Source organism: Ornithodoros turicata, chromosome 9 (assembly GCF_037126465.1).
Source record: "Ornithodoros turicata isolate Travis chromosome 9, ASM3712646v1, whole genome shotgun sequence".
Taxonomy (NCBI): Eukaryota; Metazoa; Arthropoda; class Arachnida; order Ixodida; family Argasidae; genus Ornithodoros; species Ornithodoros turicata.
Genome location: NC_088209.1, coordinates 15,352,368 through 15,375,741, shown reverse-complemented (window position 1 = coordinate 15,375,741; position 23,374 = coordinate 15,352,368). Strand labels below are relative to the sequence as shown.

The 23,374-nt window shown below is 44.4% G+C and overlaps 1 protein-coding gene across 5 annotated transcripts in view; it reads left to right on the top strand.

The window, feature by feature from the left end:
• LOC135368176 (dynamin-like) overlaps positions 1-23,374 on the top strand; it is a 67,251-nt gene that overhangs the window by 23,156 nt on the left and 20,721 nt on the right. For 2 of the 5 annotated variants that reach the window (XM_064601301.1, XM_064601299.1), the window contains exons 7-12: positions 800-938; positions 3,278-3,484; positions 7,159-7,316; positions 17,008-17,025; positions 19,847-19,901; positions 21,713-21,724. In XM_064601301.1, coding sequence (XP_064457371.1) covers positions 800-938; positions 3,278-3,484; positions 7,159-7,316; positions 17,008-17,025; positions 19,847-19,901; positions 21,713-21,724 — 589 coding nt within the window. The remainder of the gene's footprint in view (positions 1-799; positions 939-3,277; positions 3,485-7,158; positions 7,317-17,007; positions 17,026-19,846; positions 19,902-21,712; positions 21,725-23,374) is intronic. The other 3 variants (XM_064601300.1, XM_064601302.1, XM_064601303.1) reach the window with 3 other exon arrangements.

The following is a 23,374-nucleotide window of genomic DNA, read 5'->3' as shown; positions in this document are numbered from 1 at the left end:
TGAAGTTTTAGGGTTTTACCCGATTCTTCCCCGAATTTGCACCCCGTATTGAAGATTGCCTCATTAGGGTGAAACCCGATTTTTACCAGGCAAAGTGCCCTCTCTGGGATGTCTGTAGGAATGCACCATCTTACTTGTTTGGCAGAAAAATGTAGTTGCATCATCTTTTGTACCAAACCGCTACAGTTAGCTCGAATAACTGAGCCCAATTTCTCCCCGATTTTAGCGTAATGGAAGTTTTCTCACCCGAATTTGCATAAATTTAGTGCAAATTTAGTGTTTATTTACCCGATTTTTACCCCCCGAATTTAGAAAAAAATATTTCCCGAAAACATCAGGCTCTAAACATATATCATATATTTTTACACGTCACACTTCTCATTAAAGCTCGTGAAATGCCCTGCATAGCTAGTATTTGCTCTACATTTACAGCTGAACCTCTCAATAACGAACGTCGATTTAACGAAATCCTCCCTTTAACGAAGAATTTCCGTCGCTCGTATATGTCCCCGTAGACACCAATGTATCTCTGTGCTCGATTTAACGAGATACATTCGTTTGGTCACCTCTATTTAATGAAGTCTCTGGGTGACGAAAGCCTTCTGCACGAGTCTTTCCCCTTCCCCACGAAGAAGAGGAGGAGGAGGAGGACCTCCTCTTCTTTCCCTCTCCGTTGCCTTCATGCGAGTTTTCTTTAGAAAACGAATTTAGAAAAAAATATTTCCCAAAAACTTCGGGCTCTATTTATAAGCAGGCTGATAACAGCATGCAGATGTGGCTAATGTGCCTTTTCCTTCAGGATGATCCAGCAGCTGCAGACGGACTTTGAGCGCAACATCGAAGGTTCGGGCTCTGCTGCCATCAACACGTCTGAGCTCTCGGGTGGAGCTCGTATAAATCGTCTATTCCATGAGCGGTTTCCTTTTGAAATAGTCAAGGTTTGTTGCTCCGGTTTTGTGTCTTTATTTATATCTATTTTTTTGTTATTGCATTTTGAGGTCTTAGCAACACCACCATTAAAGGACCAGTGAATGTCACCTCCATATTTTCAATTTTTTTTTTTTTTTTTTTTTGCTGCAGCACATTGCACAACAGATAACTAGGGACTGACTTTTTCGGATTAAATGCCTTTCTCAGATTGGGGGGGGGGGGGGGGTAAAAATCGGGCGCTATTTTTTAAATCCGTAATTCGGGGAGAAATCGGGCGATAATGGTGCCTTCGGGTGTTGTCGGGTGTTTTTGTTTCTCCTCTCGTCTATTAAGTCCTTTCCTAATTTCTCTTCTTCGTTTTTTTTGTGGGATCATGACCTTCTAGGGGTAACCCCCAAGGCATAGACTGTGTTGACACACATGGGTGTATTGCTGGGAACGTAAGTGACCCATTCTTACATGCGTTACACGTGGCGACCTTTGTTCGTCTTCAGTGAAAACGTCACTTGAGGATTTCATAGTGACTGGAATTCGGGGAGAAATCGAGTTTAACCCGAATTGGTCGGAGGTCAGCTCGTGGGGGAATAACCGGGCGGAATTGGGTTTAACCCGAAAAAGTCACTCCCTACAGATAACATGTGCTCTTGTACAAGAATGATGATCCCAGCTTACGCTGTAAGCTGCAAAGGAGGTCATTTGAAGCGCGCACCGTCAAGGGATACCCAAACTCCTTTGGGAGCCAGAGGGGTGCAGGCATCACTCCATGATATGGAAAGCCGCGTCGTGTAGTGCCCATAAGAGGCAGACATATTTTCAGTGAAAAATAAGGTGTCGCGGCGGAGATCGTGTTGAGCCTCCAGGGCACGGAGTAAGACGACTAGGCGGTGAAACTGCCCATAGAAGCAAGCGCGGGCGCGTGACCAGAGACTGTCACGTTGGGGGAGAGAAAAAAGGCAGTTGCTGGCTTTACGCGACAGATGGCACGGCGGCACTGTCTTCAATTTTGCGCTTTTACATGGAAGGCTATGGGGAAAGCAGTGCTTTTCGCGAGTCGTACGGTAGCCTCTACGGACGAAGACAAACTGATGAACGTGAACGATGTTTGTCTTGGCAGTAAAGGTCGGGCTTGTCAACTACGTAGCGCTTCCTGTTTAACGAAACCAACGGAAAACAATTTCATTCTCTTGCCTCTCGGTTCTATTGAGCAGACGACAGGAGCACGATGATCGCGTAGGCGTTTCATCTTCTTCTTTTCTAGCGTTTAATTCACGTGCTTTCGCGTGTTTTAGTCACGCCGCCGGACAAGTGATAGTATCACGTGACCGCATGCTTCGGAAATTCTGCGTCCTCGTGCAACAGATGGCACTGCGGGCCGGGCAGCAGAGCGCGCGCTCCTCGTACATCTCTGCTCGCGGGAGAGAGTGAAGCTTGATCTCCTAGTCTTCTTACTCCGTGCTCCAGGGTCACGGTGCACCGCACATACCTGTGGTGCACCGTGACCCTGGAGCACGGAGTACATACCTGGTTTTTCTGGGTGTTTTTCTAAATTTAGTGACAAGAGTCCGTATAGAAAAAAATGCTGTGCAAGATTGTTCCCGACGGATTGATTGCTGAATGCCGTAGGGCAGTCGTTTCCAAACTTTGTTATTGCGACCCTTCTTGGTTTTGGTTACAAAATTTGTTTGCGTATCACTTTGATTCCACTCTGTAAGTATATATATTCCTTTGTAAGTATCTTGAAGATCATCTGACGCTCAAGTATCGACGCTTACGTTAAACGAATGTTTTGTCATCGTCGTACCCTTGATCTCAAGAAAATGTTAACAAAAATGAGTGATGTAAGATACAGTTTCAGTAAAATTTAGTAAAATTTTGCTTTGAATATCCGAATTTTATTTACATGCGCATCTTTGCCCGTTTTTATTCCATCCACTTATGATTCGTTATCAAACAGTTATACAGATAGCCGTCTCTGTACCAAAAAGCGGTTGTGCTCGCTGTTCAGTTCTGCTAGCGTGTGGTTCTGCCGTTCAGCATCCTTCCACGATGGCTCTCTCCATCTAGATGGTGGTGATAAAAGTGTCCGCAAAATCGACTGTGTCTATAGGTCGCTGGGCATATCCATCCAGCATCCAGTAGATTAATAACGAGCTGTACCTTGGCTCATGATTTGCCTGAGAGCTGAAAAAGTGGGTGGAGCTTCAGGTATAGCCAGGTCCCATTTTTTTATCCCTTCATCCCTTTTATCCTTTCATCCCTTTTTTTTATACACTGCTTGGCTCGATACCACAGCGGCACTGTATGGGCTAGAGGAAGCTGTGAGCATTTTTTTTTTTTTTTGGTGCAGATGGAGTTTGATGAGAAGGAGCTGCGCAAGGAGATAGCGTTTGCAATCCGGAACACTCATGGCATCCGGGTGGGGCTATTCACGCCTGACATGGCATTCGAAGCCATCGTGAAGAAACAGATCGCCAAGCTGAAGGAGCCCTCCATCAAGTGTGTGGACCTGGTTGTTGCAGAGCTCGGCAATGTCATCCGCCGATGCGCTGAAAAAGTAACGCCTGTTTCTTTCTCTTCACATTTTCTCTCTCTCTACTCTTGTCACGTAAAGCCGTTGCATGTAAGCTTTGCAGAGGCATGTTACGTCACTGTTTACACCATCTCGCCTACATGTAACTAGAGCCTGAAGTTTTAGGGTTTTAGGTTGCCCCTTTAGGGTGAAACGCGTTTTTTACCCGGCAAATTGCCATCACTGAGACGTCTGTAGGAATACGCACTAACTTGTTTGGTCGCAAATGCGGTTACACCACCCTTTGTACCACACCAGTACAGTTTGAGTAACTGAGCCCGATTTCTTCCTGAATTTAGTATACTGGAAGTCTTTTCACCCGAATTCGCACGAATTTAGAGTACATGTTTATTTGCCCGATTTTAACCCCCCGAATTTAGAAAAAAATATTTCCCGAAAACTTCAAGCTCTACATGTAGCTAATTGCAGTACAGTAGCCGAAAAGGGTTGCCACCAGGCCGGTATTATACTGGCACGGCCCGTTATTTGCTCTCTCTGCCGGTTGCCGGTAGGAAGGTGATACCGGCAGTCTTTTGCCGGTATTTGTGGCTCAACACCTTTCATAGGGGCTTTTACGGGGTTTTCCTTTTAACATTCCACTGCAGCTTGAATACCGTATTTTCACGCGTATTAGCCGCGGCTTATGCGCGATTTTTTTTTCTCACGGGCACCCTGCGGCTTATCCACCGGTGCGGCTTAACTGATGACTATTTTTTCCTGGTATTTTCCCCATACGCCGATTTTAACGAAAGGGCCGACAGTGTCTCTGGAACAGCACTGCCCTGCCGATGCACGAACAGTGCGTAACGGGGACGGGTCCACATTCGAGTAGATTGATCTTCCTGGTGCATTCCCCCAAGCAGCTTTAAGGAAAGTGGTGACAGTGATTCACGTCTTCTGGAAGATCATTGATCCATCAGTCCACGAAAAACACCCGACAAGGGCACAATCCGATCTTGGTAGAACTCCAGAACTGACCTCCTCTGTTGTACACTGTGCCGATCCCGGAGTATGGACCACAGGGTTTATGGCCTTCTCTATGGTCTCCTTTGTCGCACAAATCAGTCGTCTCGTATTGCCCGCGGCTTATCTGCGAGTGCGGCTTATCTGCAAAAACATTTTCAAAATGTATCTAAAAACGAGCCCTGCGGCTTATCTGCGGTGCGGCTAATACGCGTGAAAATACGGTAAATCTGGAGCACAGATCCAGCTCCGTAGTCACTAGTCCTTTTCTTAGTTATTCATTATTATCATCATTGTTGTCTCGAGCCAGTATGCTCGTTCTTTCTCTCTCTCTCTCTCTCTCTGTATACTGTCCACCCCTCACTTACTTCCCATTTCCCGCGAACGTTTCCTCCTTTCCCTCTATTCCACCTCCTCTCCCTCAGCCGGTATTTTTCACTACGAAAGGTGGCAACCCTATAGCCGAATGATTTTTTGGACGATGATTACTTGAACTCTCACGGGGAACGGTGACCTTTGCCATAGGATTACTAATACATTTTGCGTCTGTTTTTCCGGACGGATTGAAGTCTGGAGGTTCGATTTTCCAGACCAAAACGCATGCAGAGAAGCACCAACTCCACCATTTTCGGCACTTTGAAACCACCATTTTGGATTGCGCACTTGGATTGGATTGGCAATTGGAATCCTAGACGAGACTGCTCCAAAACTTAGTAACTTTACCTTTTGGGTGACACCGCGGCGACACTTTCGGGAGTAGGGACGGCCTCCCAAGTTTTTGTTTTGTGCATGCTGTCGCTGTTTGTCAGCTGTTGACGCCATGTTGACACCATGGGCACGTCTGTTCAGTAAATTATTCAGCCATAAAGTGAGTCAGAGTCTGCAGACCATCATCCTGACCATCCGCAACGGACCACAATCATCGACCGCAGGGATGGTGAACGTGTTGTCACTATTGTCAAATATGTGAGATTGAGTGTGTTTGAGAAGTGAGTGTGTTTGAGAATTGTTGTGTCCGTCCCAATCTCCTCCGTGTCTCTGGTTCCTCCTTCTTCAAATGTGAGATGAACCTATGATGCTTGCGCAAATTCAGCAATCCAGATGCGGCAGCGCACAATTATAAACTTATTTGGTACAGCTGTGGTGAAATAATGTTGAATTTAGTGATCGTCGGGTTTCTCCGACTGCTGTGTTATACGGTCTTTTTTTACGGTCACCGTCGAGTCCAGAAAATCAGTCGGCTACTATATTTCAGTAGCGTTTTGTGTGCACGTCACGCTACGTACGATGTTGTACCTATTACATTACGCTTAGTGCGATTGTACAGCTCGCGTCAGAGTTAACACAAACGCCATTCCGGCGCCCCGGTGGGGCTCTGTAGAAGTAACGGCGGAGGGTGTTTTGGTCATCTATTTATGGTTAGAGGGGGTGGTCCTCCTTACGGAGGCATTGTTTTCTGCAAGGCACTGCCAGGGTGGCCCCCTTCCCGCTTCGCAGGCTGGAGCACTGTTCAACTTAACTTTGACGCTAGCTGTACCTATTACGTGACCCTTAGTGCAGGACAGGATGCCTATTTCAGTAGCACTGCTGACAGCCGTGATTATTTCAGAACAGAAATACTTTGGCACGTTAGGATAGCCATTGGACATTTTTTGTTTGTGAAACACATTGTTGTTATATTTTATAGAGCTGCGCGAATAGCAAAATTTCCATTGCAAAAAGTTTACGAATATTTCACCTGCACTGCGAATCGAATTACAAACTGGGTACAACCACAATCTCGACAGTGAATGGCCAAGTGGTCGGACTGTGCTCTTTTTAGGTTGGGGGGGGGGGGGGGTGTATGTTTTGAGTGCTTCTTTGTAATATTAGATTCGTGCCATCTCGCCCGATTTCTTACTGCGATGAATTCACTGACTGTTCTCGTTCATGTTCGTCTGTGTACTCGATACTGGTGCTTTTTGGAGCTTGCTTGTGCTTTGGAATTTCACTACGGTCGCCGACCGATTTTTCGGACATGCTCGACTATTCGGGCTCATTCGTGGAACGGCCGCGGGTCCCATAGAGTTAATGTATAAGAACGTCCAAAATTTCGGAGGCCGTGCAGCTCCGTCACTCGATATTTTGGGTCTCTGTTTGCCCAACCCGGGTGATGGAAAATATTGGTATCATCTGAAATTCGTATCAAAAGAAATAAACCAACTAAAGTATTGAGACAAAAAAATAGGCAGTGATGATTGTTCATTTTCCATTCCTCTGAGTAGAAGAAGTCTGTCGTAGCCCAGCACGTGCTGTCCGCCAGCGAGTCACGCGACAGCGCTGTAAAGCGAGCTTCACCTAAAGCACGCGTGCGATAGGTGAAGCCGACTTGCGGACTTGATGACCGCGGTGCCTCTGACAGTGTACGTTGACGAAATGTCGCTTCGGGAAATAGAAACTGTTGTTATCAGGCAGAGCTGGAAGCGCGTTAGGAAAGCATCGACAAATTTTTCCAGCCTACTAGGGCTTAGTAAAGTTTATTTCGAAGCGAAATTAGTTTTTTTTTGGACTTATCGATTATTCGGACTTTTGCGCGATCCCTGCTGAATCCGAAAAATCGGACGGCGACTGCACTTGCTGAAACGTAGGAGTGAGTGGTCTCGCAGGATTTATAAAACGTGAGAGTATAGCCTTAACTGTGTGCATGTTAACCCTAGATGAGCCGATATCCCCGCTTGAGAGAAGAGACTGAACGCATCATCACGTGCCACGTACGAGAACGGGAAAACACGGCGAAGCATCAGATATCTTGGCTGGTAGAAGTAGAATTGGCCTACATGAATACGAATCATGAGGACTTCATTGGGTTCACCAAGTAAGTCTCGTTACGCTTGTCAAGCATTTTCTCGTTATGCGAAGGTATTTGCTTGCACACTTGCATTTCTTTTCCTACTGGTTGCCTGCATAGTGGATATGTTGCGTATGTCCTAACACAGTACAGTTGAGCCTCGATACAACGAAACTCACGGCGACCGCAATTTCTTCCGTTGTATCGAACGTTTCGTTGTACTGAATTGAAGGTCACGAATGGCGAGGGCGCACGCTGTACGTAGTGTTGATAACTCCCGCTACGGTGCGGAAAGGTTTTTCGTGAAAAATGACGACGACTACAAATACAGCGCCGAAGGGCACCTACGGCATTTTATTCTCGCGTAAAATAACAGATTATTCGCGTCTGCGTCAAGCCTAGGAGATGCGGTGTCATGCATTGTTTGTACGAAATACATACGAAGTACATACATTGTTTGCACGAAATACATACGAAGTACATACATTGTTTGTACGAAATACATACGAAGTACATACATTGTTTGTACGAAATACATACGAAGTACATACATTGTTTGTACCAAAACCTCTCCAGCTTTCTCCATATTGTGTGCCGCGGGAACAGGCCCTCCTTGCGCCCTTTGTTTTCGTGACCCTAAAGTCTTATGTTTGGGGTCCTAAACCTTGTCTCGTTCTTTTGCAGTATCGAGGCGGCGGCTAAAAAAGCGTTTCGTTGTAGCGGGAGTTAAAATACATTTCTCTATGGCCCTCTGCTGGGGAATCCAAATTATTTTGCTCTATCGCGAATTTTGTTATATCGCGTTTCGTTGTAACGAGGTTTGACTGTATTTGCAACTGCGTGCTTCTGTGTAGAGTCGTACCTCATTGGAATGAGCGTTGATGAGTTTGGTCTCATTTTTTGGGGTGGGGAAATACTTGTTTTGCAAAATTTGGTGGGTAGAAACCACGAGCTACTAGATTATAACGACGATGTCGTAATCTGCAGCCGAATGATCCGCTAGGATCGCTTCACATCATGCCGCGCGTTCTACATCGTGATCTGACAATGGAAATTTGAATTTTGAACGCACAGAAGCAGACGTACGACTACCGTAGCAGACGACAGCAACAGCTCCTACGAAAATACGTAGAATGATTATGATAATCAACTTTAGAAAGAATTCTCCCATGGGACATTCACCGCTTGTACAAAAATGCTAAGGTAAGTTGAAGTACAAAGTATTGTAGGAATCGAGGAAGCAATAACTAGGCTGATGGGCAGCGCCGCGGCAAGCCTTCAGTGCGGCACTGGGAAGGGGTGCTGATGGCATGGTCTCAATAACCTAGTTAGTTCGTGGTAGAAACATGACAGTGCAAAATTTGGGTACTGGGCCTCCAAAATTGAGTTAATTCCGTTTGTTCTACACATACTGCAAATGCTTAACGATGCTTCCAAAGTAAAAATATTTTATGGTAGCAGGGGGATTACGTGGTATCATTGGTACTCTGGTTAAGCTCGACGTTGTCAACACTTTCGTCTCAGCTATCTTCGTTTATACAGCCATCATTTTCATTTCAAACACACCTTTCAAATTCTTGTCATAGTGTTGCTTAGTGCTGGGCATGGTTTTGGCTGCTGAGCACGCTTTGGCTGCAATAAAGAAATCTCTGAACTCGCATTCTACGTGTTCTAAACTCAGGCCAGCAAAACGCAATGTTCGTACAAAGTCATAAATTGTTTGTTCACAAAGACAAATGAAAAAGCAACCTGCGGTTGACTGTTTGACAGATTCAGCTTCCAATGACAGCACCTTTTCCTTCAACAAGACGTCCCTCTCTGGAATTATACAGTCAAGCCTCGTTGCAACAAAATGTGATACAGTCACCAATCGATTTTTCAGGCTCCTGGGAGCCACGAAATCAGTCCGAAATATGGGGCAGTCCAAAATTGTGGTGAACGACATAAATCCGCTTTATTTCTGAAGCCTTCACTCAGAACGTTCAAACTGACTTGAAAAGAGTACCGTATGTACTCTTTATATAAAAAAATGACGCAAATGTTGGGGGTGCGCAAATTACGCGAGTCATTAACAAGATGACTTGAAAAGCGTGCGCAAAATCTGTTAAAAGATGTGAAAAGATCTCGATGATACGAATCCCACGTGGTAGCAGAAAACATTCGTATGGTCCGAAATTGGTGTCAGAAGAATTACACAAAAAGAAAAATTTAGGCAATATGATAGACAGTGACTGTTCATTTTCCATTACTGTCACTGAAAGAGGTCGGTCGTAACGATTTTTTCTCTTCGTTTTTGGCCAATGCTGCCAAAATTGCCAAGATGATTCAAAAAGGCCCAGCACGTGCTTTCCACACTTTTTTCTAAAGCGAGCTTCTCCTAAAGCACGCATGCGTTAGGTGAAGCCACCTTGCGGAACGCTGACATGTAATGTTTCGAGAAGTTTTCCTGGTATGTTCCCTCCACGTGTTCTGGTCGTTGTTCTCCTAAGCCACTGCGATGTCACACAGCTTCGCGGTTTATTAGTGCCGGGGGGGTAAAAAAGTGGAAACAGAGATGAGGTTCCCTGCCATGTAATCCCTTTGATCTTATCTCCTCCACCAAAGGGAGAGTCATTGCTTGCATTGCATTGCACGGTACAGTGCATCTGTACCATCGAGGTTGTTAGAAATACCAGCCTTAAATAAATACCAGTCGCGGGATGACGCGATAATGTCGCACACGAAAGTAGGAGTGCGCAAATTACGCAAATTTTCATTTTCACAACTTTTTAGTGAAAAAGTGGGGGTGCACAAATTATGCGAGTGTATACGGTATCTAAACGTGTCTGCTTTGCAGCACGAGCGCGCAGCAAAGTACTGTAGCAAATTTCAGTGAGTGTAACATTATCCTCGATTGCATTCATCGGCGTAGTCACCGGAGCAACGATTGCTGCCGTAGACGGGGGTGCAACGGCAACCTCGTCGCTGCCGTCGTTTTTCCCTCTCACCTTTCGTTATGTTTGTGCTGAAGACAACGCTGCTGAGCCATAAAACTGTGACATTACGTTAGTCTGGATCATCAATGAATTTGCATCTTTGCCTCTACTAAACACATCTGTTGCATCACTCACTTGAAGTTGACATTTCACTATAACGCATTTGTAAATTGTTTCGTTAAATAGAGAAATTTGTTAAATGGAACACGCCAAGTGAAACAAAGATGGCCGCCGCCACTACCTTCGCCGCGCGTACCGCAAAACGCCATTTGTCATCAAACAGGTGGCAAGCTATGAAGGGCACAAAATATTGAGCCTTATTTATAACATAAAGCTAGGCAATACGTGATTTATGCACAATATCGCTTGGAGAGTTCGTAACTTTCGTAACTCCGGCTGGCCTCTAGGGCTGTTGCAGTGAAGTTTGCACAGCGCCATTTTGGGCCCAAACGGCCACGGATCCCAACAGTAGGTAGTTTCATCAGCGGGTTTTGCATGGTGGTTCAAACGGTATGGTGCCAAGGAAAGCTACAAAACCTGTAGGAAATCCACAGAAAAAGCGGTGCTTCTTGAAAAGTGCGAACAACTCGAGAACGTGTATTTGAAAGTGCCGCGTCGTCTGCTAAACTACCGCGTGTTGCATAATTTGGGGCGCTGACGTTGCCGCTCATTCGCGCCACCTGGCCCAGAGAAACATGCCCATACTGCTTTCTCCTGTGCACTTGCGTGTAGACATTTCTACTTGCACTCATGACGCACAATTCCGGAAACGAAACGAGAACGAGAAATGGGTACACATCACGTGGACTAGAGCCCTGCACCATCCGCAGATGGAAGCGGATATCCGCGGATATCCGCAAAATACTTGCGGATTCGGATGAAAATTTAGCACTTCCTGCGGTGTGCGGATCGGATGCGAATGGCTCGAGGTCGGATGCGGATCGGACGCGGATGTGAAAGCAGCGGATTGGTAGCGGATCGGATGCGGATATACCGCGTGCTGTAATTTTTCGACCAGCAATTTCTTTCTATTGCGCGCCGACAGCGAGCGCATGCTCGGGTTCACCTTTGACCATGCACGGCCAAGACAGGAGAGGAGGCATTCTGGCATCTCGAACCACGCGAGCACCGGCGAGGTAGCGTTCCGCGCGTTGCAGAAGTCTCTCCATATCGCGTTTGTTGATAGGTTCACCTTTGCTTGTCGTCGTGAGTCCTTCCGTGACAGCATGGAGGCATCCGAAATTATACCAACATATGATTCCTGCGGTCGTTACGCGCCCAACGAAACTTGCGGATTTTGCGGATCGGATGCGGATGGCGCGTTTTGCTCAGCGGATCGGATGCGGTGTAAACTGTTGTGTATGCTGCGGATGCGGATCGGACGCGGATAACGTGTGCACGGATGCGGGTCGGATGCGGATGCAAAAAATCTCATCCGCGCAGGGCTCTAACGTGGACATTTGCGCTGACGGAACTTGACCGGCAGCGTCATGCCCATTTTACCTCCGTCGGCGTCAGCGGCGTGAACGAAAAAAAAAAAGTAAGAAACGGCACAAAACCGCGACCTACTGTCATCGACATCAAGCAATAAGCAAATTATACTTCGAGAGAGGCCAGCAATGCGCGTTTTCGTGTCCGAAAACAGGTGGGAAGAGGCCCGCACGCCAGTTTTGCAACAGGGTCTGCGTACCGAAAATTACCGACGTTGGTGGTGCACATGTCTACTGCTTTTTTACCGCAAAAATACATCGGCGTCTATGGGGGCGTGTACGAGTGACGGAAATTCCTTGTAAAACAGAGGCTTTAGTTAATTAATTATTCATTAATTAATTTAGACATTTGTTATTGAGAGGTTCAACTGTACTTCCAATACTCAAAGATGCTTTTAGTCTAAGACAGTGGTTCTCAACCATGCATGCGTCGGGGACCCCTTCTAGGCTCGCGGGGAAGGGGGGGGGGGGGGGACGTGGATACGTAAATTTATGAGAAACATAAATACAACAAATTATCAGCGTGAAATTAGATTATTTATTGCCTGCAAGGGAAAACAAATCATCAACCTAATGATGGAGTATTTCACTTTTCCGGGTGCATTGACGGGAGGGGGGTGCAATCCCACCCTGACAAAAGGCATTTGTCTGCACTGACACACAGGCCATTTCTGCCCACTCGCTCTTTGGGCATGTAACTTTTGGGAAGGCACATTCACACGCTATGCGAAAAACACGTGAAAATGGTGGCAGAAGCTGTACAGCCGAAATGGTGCGACGCATAATGGTAAATGGTAGTCAGTCGCGGTCGTTTGCAATTCTCGGCAAGCGGGTAAGGTAACCCACGTGATACAGGAGTTTCCCCTCAACATTAGGGGGAAAGGGAAGGAGGTGGTCATGCTGCGTGAAGCATGGTTACGTTCTCACCTTGTGTGGTCAGGTTATCCCCAACAACGTAGCAGATAGATTATAACTAGGGTTTCGCGTTTTCGGTTTTAATCGAGAAACGCCGAAAAACACAAGCCAGGTAAATTTTTCCTTATTCAGTTTTAATAAAAAAAACACGGAATACAAAGGGACATTCCAGGAACGGCTTGTGCTTCCTCGTCTTCAAAGGCATCAAAGTAGACATGCTTTCAAAGCTCTGTTTGTGGGTTATGTGGGAACAGGTTATCAAATGATTGATATGAAGTGACGTGACTCACATGAAGTGACGTGACTCACATATATGGACGTGACTGCGAAATCCGATTCTTATATTAGAGCTATCGTTAAAAAGAAGCTTTCGTAAAACTGCCGGTCAGAATCGCGTCAACAAAGTAGAACAGCACAAGTAAGACACTGCTGAACCTTCGTGTTTGTTGCGAGCACAAAAGCGTTTTATCTAGCTCTAAATTGACACAGCTTCCCGTCAGAAGCTTTTCCAAAGTCAACATTACCGCCGATGCCATGTGAGGCTCTACACCTTTTGAGGTTCATTCACGACTTCATCCATTGCTTGTCATCCAGTGCCGTAGTCATCATCATTCTTGCTATTGGAACTGCATTACCCATGCAGTGGTGCATCCTTGCTAGTGGCGCAAAACTATCAATAGTACTATTGATACTAAAAAGAGAATTGAACTATTGTTAGTATGAAAATAGTGTTGATTGCAAAGTGATCAGGGAGCATATAAAAATGGAAAAAGAAAATGCCTCACGCCTACAAGTTTTACAATACCACTAGGAGCAGCTTTCCCTCAGACGCTGGCATTGAGCTTCTCATGCCACTCAACCCAACCGCAGTGCATCATTCGTATATTACGGTTTCCGTGGTTCCAGCTAAACAGAAAGAACTTGCGTCACACGTGATGCTGTTTTTTGTTGAATTGTGCCAGTGCGAAAACGAAGATTGGAACGAAAGCATCAATAGGGAGAACCAAGTCTAGGTATCGATAGTAAAGAAAAACAAAAGGTCAGTACTGTCGCTAGTGTGCTGTCGATAGTCAACAGTTTTTGGACATTATAGATTGTTTGATGGTATCGATAGTCAATTTATCGATAGGTTTGCATCACTACTGCCAACACACGTTTTGGAAGCCATGGTATTTCGCAACGAGGTTTTGCACCAGTACAAAATTCGCCGAGCATGTGCAACTTTGGGTTGAGCCACGCGTCCTTCCTCATCAAAACACGTCTCGAAACCGCAGATGCCATTGTAGCATGCAGCAGAGACAGACAGACAGACAAAAATTACTTGAGTCACGCGCAGATTATCGCACTAATGGTCACTGAAGCAAAGGCTCTTGAAAATGCCACCGTAATTTGGTTTCAACGAAAAAGTGCAGCCTTGCTTTACTATTTTCACACGTTTTACCAGATGCCGGAAGAATTCTGAGCGCTATACGCGAGCAAACGCTTTCATGGCAATCATTATATCGATTCCTTGTTTACGTGTGCTTCAATGGGTGAAATGACGGGAAGCAGCAGTTTGAATGTAATATCGGAGTTACCATTGTATTGAAGATCGTATCAAACGGGCTTGACTGTACTATGTTCAAATCAGTTAATTTTTCTCCATTGAGATACACATGAACTTGACAGGACCTGAGCGTCGGTTGGAATTATCTGGAAGTTAAAACAGGATGTTTGGTAGTAACGTGCTTGCACCGTATTAGTTTTGTTTTGCGATGGAACAGTGAAGCTGGTTATTCGATGAGAATAGGTCTCTACCAGATTTCTTCCTGTTGGAGGTAGAAAAGTAGATAATACAAAAAATAGTAATCGCAATTGTAGTGAAGCAGTCAACCCCCTGTGCAGCTGTTCGGAGCATGTGTCATGCAAGTTATGTGGACTAACAAATGAAAACAAGAAGATAGAGAGGTAGCAAGCGAGCTGGTGGTACAGATCCATAACTTAAAAACCCGAGACTATGGGACAAAAAAAAATGAAGTGTGTCTTTTCCTTGTCTGTGTTGTCATTTTTCTTGTCCCCTAGTCTCGGGTTTTTAAGTTATGGATTTATGTAACAAATGAAGTTCTCCATAGCTGCCCAATATGTTCTTAAAGTAATACAACGAAATGAGATTAAATAATTGGTGTTAGGTGGGTGCCATGACCGCAAACGTAACCTCCGGATTAAAGTGCAGTTCAGCTGGTGTTAGGGAACTATGAAGCCATTACGATAGTGTCTTGAAAGGGGATATGGGGTACAAATGGGTACAAATGGTAACAATGGGGTACAAAAACGTATCAGAAATGCACATTCTTTACCGATTGGGTGACTCGTAAGGAAAAGCAAAGGTTCCAATTTCCTGCTCGCAGGCACCATCACGTTGCGTTTTCCACACATGCCATCATACAAAGGATGTGGATAGCCATTGACCCTTCCGTACTCCCAGCCCGCAGGCATAATCACAGCCGTCCTGCTTCAGTTGAAAATGCACGGCAGTATACACGTTGAGATTTGTTTCGGAACGATCCTTGCATTCTCAAGCACAGCAGGAAAGTCCTGTGACCAAGGCCCCTAGATTTTTGCAGTGGGATATTGTATATAAGTAGTAATTTTCGTGAGAACCTTTTTTTTCGCGAAATTCGCGAATGCCCTTTTATTCGCGAATTTAGTCCCGCGAAATATTCAAACCGATGACAGAAAAATATGTGAACGAACTATGTAAGAAATTTGACCCAGGACGCTGAAGCAACTTATGTACATGCAGTTTCTTACGCTATGACTCTGCATTGCCTAGCAAAGTGTTCATTTCGCCGCTGCTGCTGGAGACAGTAGTGCACGTCGTACCAATCCTGCGCGGATGTAGGCGTCCCATGATTCCAGTTCCTTGTAAGCCTGGATCATCCAGCAAATGTGTACGCACTCCGCCACGCGGATAGGCCTTTGTAAAAGTTGCCGCGTCACTGTCAAGTGCCAATCGAACGTGCTCGATGTGATGACGGGAGACAGGACAATTCGGCAATGACACAGATACAAGCCGAGTAGGACCCCCTTAATCGCAGCCCTTTCAGTCAGAAGTGCTCAAGAGGAGGACAAATTGAACGACTTACCCAGTTATGATATCTCTTATTAGCTTCTTCCCAGAAGTTCAAGTTGGAAGAACCCTAAGATGCAGGGTTGAAGCAGCGCGGTACCGCGAATTTAAAGTTCCGCGAATATAATTGCCTGATCCTGGCTTCTCACAAATTCGCAAATTATTGAGCCCGCGAATTTAACCACTTCATACAGTATTTACTTTTCCACGAAGTGGAGTGGAGTGGAGTGGAGAGTATTCCTCCTGATGTTGCTCCCATTAAATTTTCTTTTGCTGCAGCACATTCAGCCACGTAAGCACTGGCATTACCAATGGTGTCATGCATTGCTGTTGGTACCGATTAGGTCTAACCCACAAAATATGTTGCAGATAATTCTGTAAGATATCGATCATTCCACAAAAAACTGACAAAATCAGCAGAATCACCAATTTCGCGAAATTTTGCAGATTGCGGATTCACAGAATTTATGGGCTCAACCGACGACTGCAGAACACAAATTTTGTAAAACACATCAAATCGGCTGTAGCCATGACCGTAGCTGTGCTACGTACTGCTCAACGTCACTGCGCAGTTTTTGTGTGTTTCCGAGCGCCACTGTAGAGGAAATTCGAAGCTTAGGTGTTTTCTCTGATTACAAATTATCCTCCGATTATCTACATTATCCTCCGATTATCTACAAATTATCTACATTATCCTCATATCAAAAGTGGAATAGTGTTACGAGCAAACAGTGTGACTTGGAATGGAACCTGTACCAAAGAAATGTTGATAAATATTGACAGAACTGCATTCCTCGCATGCACGGCGGCAATATCTCCATCACAGCCAGTACTAGACAGTGTCCAGAAGCTCATTTCACGAACGCTTGCCATGGCGCAATCACATCTGTGGGGGAGAAAAAGAAAAAAAGCTTGCAAGACCAGTGCGTACACTTCAAAGGGGAGGCTATTTGCCAAGGTTCTTCTGATCTTTGCTTCTCAGCACTGCAGTCACTTCCTTATTGCACCTGTGCAAGCTTTTCTTTGCTGTGTTCTTTCTTTCTGTAGCCTGTGTTTGCTCTCCTTTTCTTTTGTGGCTTTAATTTTGCTTACTGTGCCCTCCGTTGCTTTCATTGAGCGTTTAATGCAGAAGAGTCCTTTATGTTTGTCTTTTTTTCCCGTTCCTTCCATTCCGTTCGTGCCCCCCTCTTCCATGTTTGTGTGGTGGCTGCTAAAAATTGTATTTGCAGAGAAGACCATCACTCAGGGTGAGTCCCCCTGTAACTATCTCCTTCTTTTCTCTGCTGTTTTTGTTCTGGGAATTTTTTTATTTTGTTTACGCCTCACATTTGTTCCCCTACCAGCAGCTTGTTCGGTGGTAGGTGCACTTTGCATCTACATGTAGCATAAAGCGAGGCTTCTTTTTGGGTACAAAATGTCCCACTGTATGAAACAAAGAGGGTGGATACATGAACATCTTTAAGGGGGAATGCCATTCTAAACTGAAATTGCAGGATGCAAGTTGTGTTTGTATTCGATTCCGTTACAGAGAGATTTGTATTGAAATTAAGCATATTGATTTATAAAATTAATCACATTAATTTATAAAATTAATTCTATTTACAAAATTACTCAGGTTAGTTTATAAAACTATTTCAATCAATTTAGCCCTTCACAAAGCCACAAGGCAAAACATTCCATGCAACTTCTGAAGTGTCACCCACATAAATAATCAGAAAGATGTAAGTTCTGCGTCAAAATGTAGGATAGGTCCGCAAAAGAAAATACGCTCCACTTGATTGTGTACAGCAGTATTTCCATGGTCAGTCTGTAATTGACAACCAACAGGACTCTACCCAAGCTGTATTGTTGAAACAGTGTTTCCTCTGCAACAGTTCCACGAACTGCAGTTACGTTTAATTGGCCATTCATTGCACCTTCCGGACATCTTTTGTCTTTTTGTGTCGTACCCACTGCATGCATGTGTACGAGATTGTAGTTATGTAAGGCTATATGTAAGACAATATAGCAATATCACAGCGCACCGTATTATTTCGTGGGTGTGACATCCAATGTCCTTGGTTTAACGGGATTTACCTCATTTTTTCTTTTTTGTCAGAGAAAGAAACTTCAGTCCTCAGTTCTTAGTCAGCAACATTCTAGTTCTCTCCTAGTATTCATATCTCCCTCAGATAGCTCCCTGATAACTTTGCAGGAAAACTGTTCATACTGGATAAGGTTTCTAGCACTGTGTTGGTCCAGACACTGGGGAAGGCTCAGGGTCTTAATGAAAAATAACTGTCCTGGGGCTGGGAGACACAAATGACAAACATGAAATTTATGAACTCTACCCATGGCTGCAGAAACACAAATTTTGTGCATGCGTGTAATGGTTAGCGCACTCATCAAAGAGGCGCCAGTTTGATTCTTGCCGCTGCCTGGCTTTCTCGATGGCTGCCATATTTCAGTCGGTCAAGGTCATGATCACTGAAATTCTGATAATTAAGCTCATGATATTTGTGGTCTTGTTGTGGTCATGAGAGTCGTGTTTTTCAGAATTTCAAGTTCATACTCGTTAATGTTTCTTGCTAAGGGACATGGCAGTGTACAGTGATCAAATCTAGTTGACCTTTGTTTGGGAAATGTAGCTTTTTCTGCTGTTTGCGGACTTGTGGATTTTTCTGCTTTGTCTGATATTAGAAAGCAGTATTTGTCACTAACTTTAGGGGTACATATTTAAAATTGTTGCTAGTATTCCATAGCAGTAGCTTTATAGTATTTATTTTTTATCATTGCTTTTCTATTGTATTGCTCCTGATATACCTATTGCCACTTGTTCGGAGGAAGCATTGTGCAGATGCATTACGCCAGTACTTTCTTTCCATTTTGAACAATTTATTGAGCCATAGTATTTAAGTGCATTTTTAGGTATCATAAACCAAGGAGGGCAGTATGTTTAGAGCCTTGTACGTTAGGGCCAAGCCTGGTAAAACTTGTTTTTACTGACTACTATTTGCATTGATGTTGCGCATGGTAAAACCCCCAAAACAAACCTGTCAAAGTGCAAATTCAGTCAGCAGTACCGACACTGGAGCATGTGCAGCACTCAGCTGCACATGCTGCATATTAAGCACAGCTGCTAGGCATCTCGTGTTAATCTGAAATATGAGGAGCACTTTTTTTTTCACCCTAGAGTCTGCTTTTACTCCCGACATTTCCCGACATGACCCGATTTCGAAACTCCCGAAATAATGTTCGTTGAGGGTCTAAGTTCGTACAGTTTGTATCCGGACATACTGTGTAGAAAAGAGTAGCACAGAACAGAACAAACAGCACAGAACAAAGAGTAGCACACAAGGAGAGAACACGCACACACACAGGGCTGCCAAAATAAAACCTGATCTTTGCCCCTGATTTTTGAGAAACATAAAACCTGAAGGGGCACAGTGGTCTCAGTAAAGATTGATCCTCAATGACAGTTTGTGCTAAAGGGCCACTACAGTAAAAAAAAAAATATATATATATTTTGTATCATAAATCGATCTCGATCAAAGACTCCGTTAGCAAACATTAAGCACTTCTCCTGAATTGTTTCAAAGATTCTGGCAAATCTAATTATCTGTGGGTAAATGACATCAGCATGTGTTTTGGCGTCATGTCTCCTGTCAACAGCCAGTACACCTTCCTGGTCTCTGTCTCCTCTCTAAGTTGGAAGACGACTAGCAGCTGTAGTGAGGAGATGGAAGGTGGCGTGACCCTGGGGGAGCAGTGTTGCCAGATTGGTAGCAGATTGCACAAATTGTGACGTCATGCCTCTCCAGACTAGAAGTTAATCCTATCATACTACTGCATCACATAGAAAAGCAATGTTGTGGGAGAATTCTGTGTGAGACACATGTATTGCAATGGCATAAGCACAGTTGGATTCTGAGTGGCACACGAGGCTCGGTCCTTAGTGGCACTTAAGCTTGCTGTCTGCTGTCTCATTTTTTAATGTCTTTTTTTTTATCTCTCGTATTCTTCACCCAGTTTTCTTGCTTTTTGCAAAGTGTGTGCATTTCCCTTCATACCGGTTCTCTTAACTTTCAGTGCACAACAGACGGCTGATAACTCCTCGGTAGGAAAACGGAAATTGGGCAACCAGGTAAGGTTGCAACCCCATGGCGCCCAGTGACGTGTTTCTGTGTGGAAGTGTTTCTTGTTCACGATTATAGATACATTGTGGCATTGGTATGGTCTATTTAGCGAGCAGCTTTTAGAAGCTTCGAGGGCAAGTTTTTCTTTGTTTATTTATTTATTTTATTTTTTATTTTTTGCAACATCATTTTACACATGTTACCATCTGGTACAATTTGTGCTAATACAGAGTTCTGGTAGGTCAGGGGAACGCAACGAAAATGATATGAAAAAAAGAAGCTGTTGAATTCATGCTTAAGATTGACCCCTGACAAATGAGTAGCATCATTGGCCTATCTTGTTTTTGGAAGGTCTATCATGAATGGCATCCGATCTACTGAAACTTACTGATGTCTCACTGTATGTGTACCCTGTGTTTATTGCTCTTTAAACACTAAGAGCAATAAGAGCCTTTTAGGCCTGCGCATATGGTTAGCTGTGTCTTCCACACATAAAATAGGGTACTTTGAGCTGTGTCCCGACAAGTATTGAACTTCTCGCGAACAAAGTACAAATATGGGGAACATTTGTCCTTATGTATTGAACTGATATTAGCATTTTTGCTTAACACTTTTTAACTACTTCCCTTCTTACGACAAGTCATTGCTGGTGCCTAAGATATTAGGATTCATACAGCCTGCAGTGCAGCTACAGTATCGCAGAAAGACGAACACTGCAATAGGGTTTATTCACCCTCTTGGGTGAGCCGCAGTCATGAGGGAAAGGTACCGGAAACGGTAACAGAAATGGAAACAGTATTATACCAGAAATATGGCTAACTAACAGAAGATACAAGACAGAGAATATGGTAACTAACAGAAATGCATACTGCACACTGAGAATACCTGAAACTGAAAGTGTGATACAAAGTGTGACACACAAAGTATGTCTGGGAAATTGCTGAAATTGTACGTGGCATAGTTGTCACTAAGCATTTATACACATTATAATCGACAACAAAATTCAGTAATTGAATTACAGTTACAGTAAGTTTGTGCCCTCTCTGTATGTGATAACATTTATGCAGGACTAAATTCCAAGCAAGCAATACATTCAAATGTATCTGATGTGTAAAAATACTTATTGCTTTTGCCAACGGTCACATGCCATTGAATGATTGATTAATAGGCAATGTTGCGAAAGGGACGACCAATGAAGGAAGTTGCAAAATTGCTTTAAATATTCCGCCTCTAAAGGTATTGTTTCCGGTTGCTTTAAGAAGGTGGTGGTCTCTGTTTTCAGCTGTGGTGCTTGCTCGGAATTTTCGTTTGTCTAGAGAACTATATTCGCATGCCAAATTGACTGTCTGCCCCTTCCTGGTGTGGACCACACACACAAAAAAAAAGAAAAAAAGAAAGTGTGATGTCCGAGTGCATGCCTTAAAGGAGTGGTGACATCTTGACGTTGGCAGCTAATCAGGCTGGAGCAATCAGTGATGAACCATGCCCCTGTGGCACATGACAAGACGTACCTTCCTGAAAATGCAGTGACAGTGTTACTGAGTACGTGCTTCAAATGCTCCCCACTCCGCTATTCTGGAGGGTCCATCAATTTCTCACTTACGTGTACGTGCAATTTTCTGAATGTAAAATTGGATTGCAGGTTCACATTGATGCCAGCCACTGTCACCCGATGCATACTGTCACGACCCCTTTAAAGTACACATCGTAGCTTCTTGATTTTCAAGTTGACTACATGCTTTGTTTTCTGTTTTTGCCTTGCATATTCTGTTTCCAAGTTGACAAGCATTTCTTTCCCAATGACCGTTTGGTTTCCTAGTCGGTTTTTGCCGTAAGTTTCTCCTCATTAATACTACTTGATTACTCCGTGTGTTACTAATACTTTTTTTGCTTGTTTCTGCTTTCTTTGGCTAACACCTTGCATTGCGCTTTGCTCTTCACCTCTGAGTATGTCAAATGCATGCTCTCTTGCTCTGTCCTTTTGGTACGTGTCACATTCAGGTAAAAAAGAAAAATGCAATATAGCCGTTCTTTTTCATGATTATTTTTTCTATGAGTACCATGCACCAGAGTCCATGAGTGTACTGTGGATTGGGATGCGTAGAAACTCACAATATGCACATACAGTGCGCATACAGAACATAACATTTGTTACGACACAGTTGTCATCACTACATAACACAGCCTTCTGACTTAACCCGTGCATGCTGTGGCAGTCTTAAAATGAGACTTCGCAAGAATCCGAAAAAAAAAAAAAAGGAAGAAATCTAGGCGAGCCTAATACTTAACATGAACCCCCCTCCCCCAGTAATGGGTACAGCCTTCACGTTCATTTTGCCCGAGTAATAGCACACTGAAAGAGAGTGGAGAAACCAGAGCCTCTCTACTAGGGTGATTGGTCTGGAGGAGGGTCTCGTGACTGCGTTGTCGTCTGCTTGGAGTCCAGCATTCTCGGTCGGTTTTAACGAAACGAGAATGGATGCTTCAGATAGTTGGCTGTTTCCGTCATCTGAGATCTGACACAGCCATTATGGTGTCGATTTTCGACGGAATAGAAAGGAATACGCTCTAGAAAAAGGTTGTTTCTTCCAAAACGCCAGCAGGACCATGGAGCACTGTCGGGAGCAGGTGTCCGGTGACATGAGCCCAAACCTGCTTTCGCAAGCCTCTTGCTTCAGAGAGGCAGTACGCCCACTTCGTAATAAACTCATTTGAATAAAATCTGCACAGTTTTTGAGGGAGATACTTCATAAACTTGTTCCTGTCAGCCAAGAGGTTACAGGTATACCTCATCCTTGGTGGTGGTCTCAGAGTGTGTACCAACCTGGAAAACAGGGAATTTTCAGGAAATTTTGATGTCACTGGAAAAGTCAGGGAGATTGTCAGGGAATTTGCTAAAGAGGCAGATGAAATCAGGGAAAATCGCAGACAAGTGGTGTCACGATGCACAGTGGATCGCCAGTGCTCATGAGTGGTTGAGCGGCCACTCCGCAGCAACGTTGCCGCGAGTAGCAGTTCGCCCAACACAACAAGCTCGGAGGCTTGAGTGAACTTTATCGTCATGTGTAGGTGCATTCTCCTTAGAGACAGTGTATAGTATTTTGAAAATGTAGTAATGAAAATGTATATTTGGCAAAAGTAAAACTGACATTCTACGGGGTATATATCGTGTCGTGAGGTATTGTTGTGCGCTGGTTTCGCTGTACTGCAATGCGTAGACGACGGCCACCAGCAAGGGAAGTCGGGAGATTGACCATTTGTTCGTGTCAGCAGGCGTGGTGACGAAGTCAGTTGTTGTGCTCCCGCCTTGGCAGATGCAAGATGTAATGTAACATCCCAAACAGCACAACATGTCGGCCCAATATTGGTCCAAGATTGGACCAATATTCCACTGTATTCCACTTGCCCAAGGACTGGTATTGGGCAATACCAGCCTAATATTGGGCCAATATTGGGCCAACATGTTGTGTTGCTTGGGATA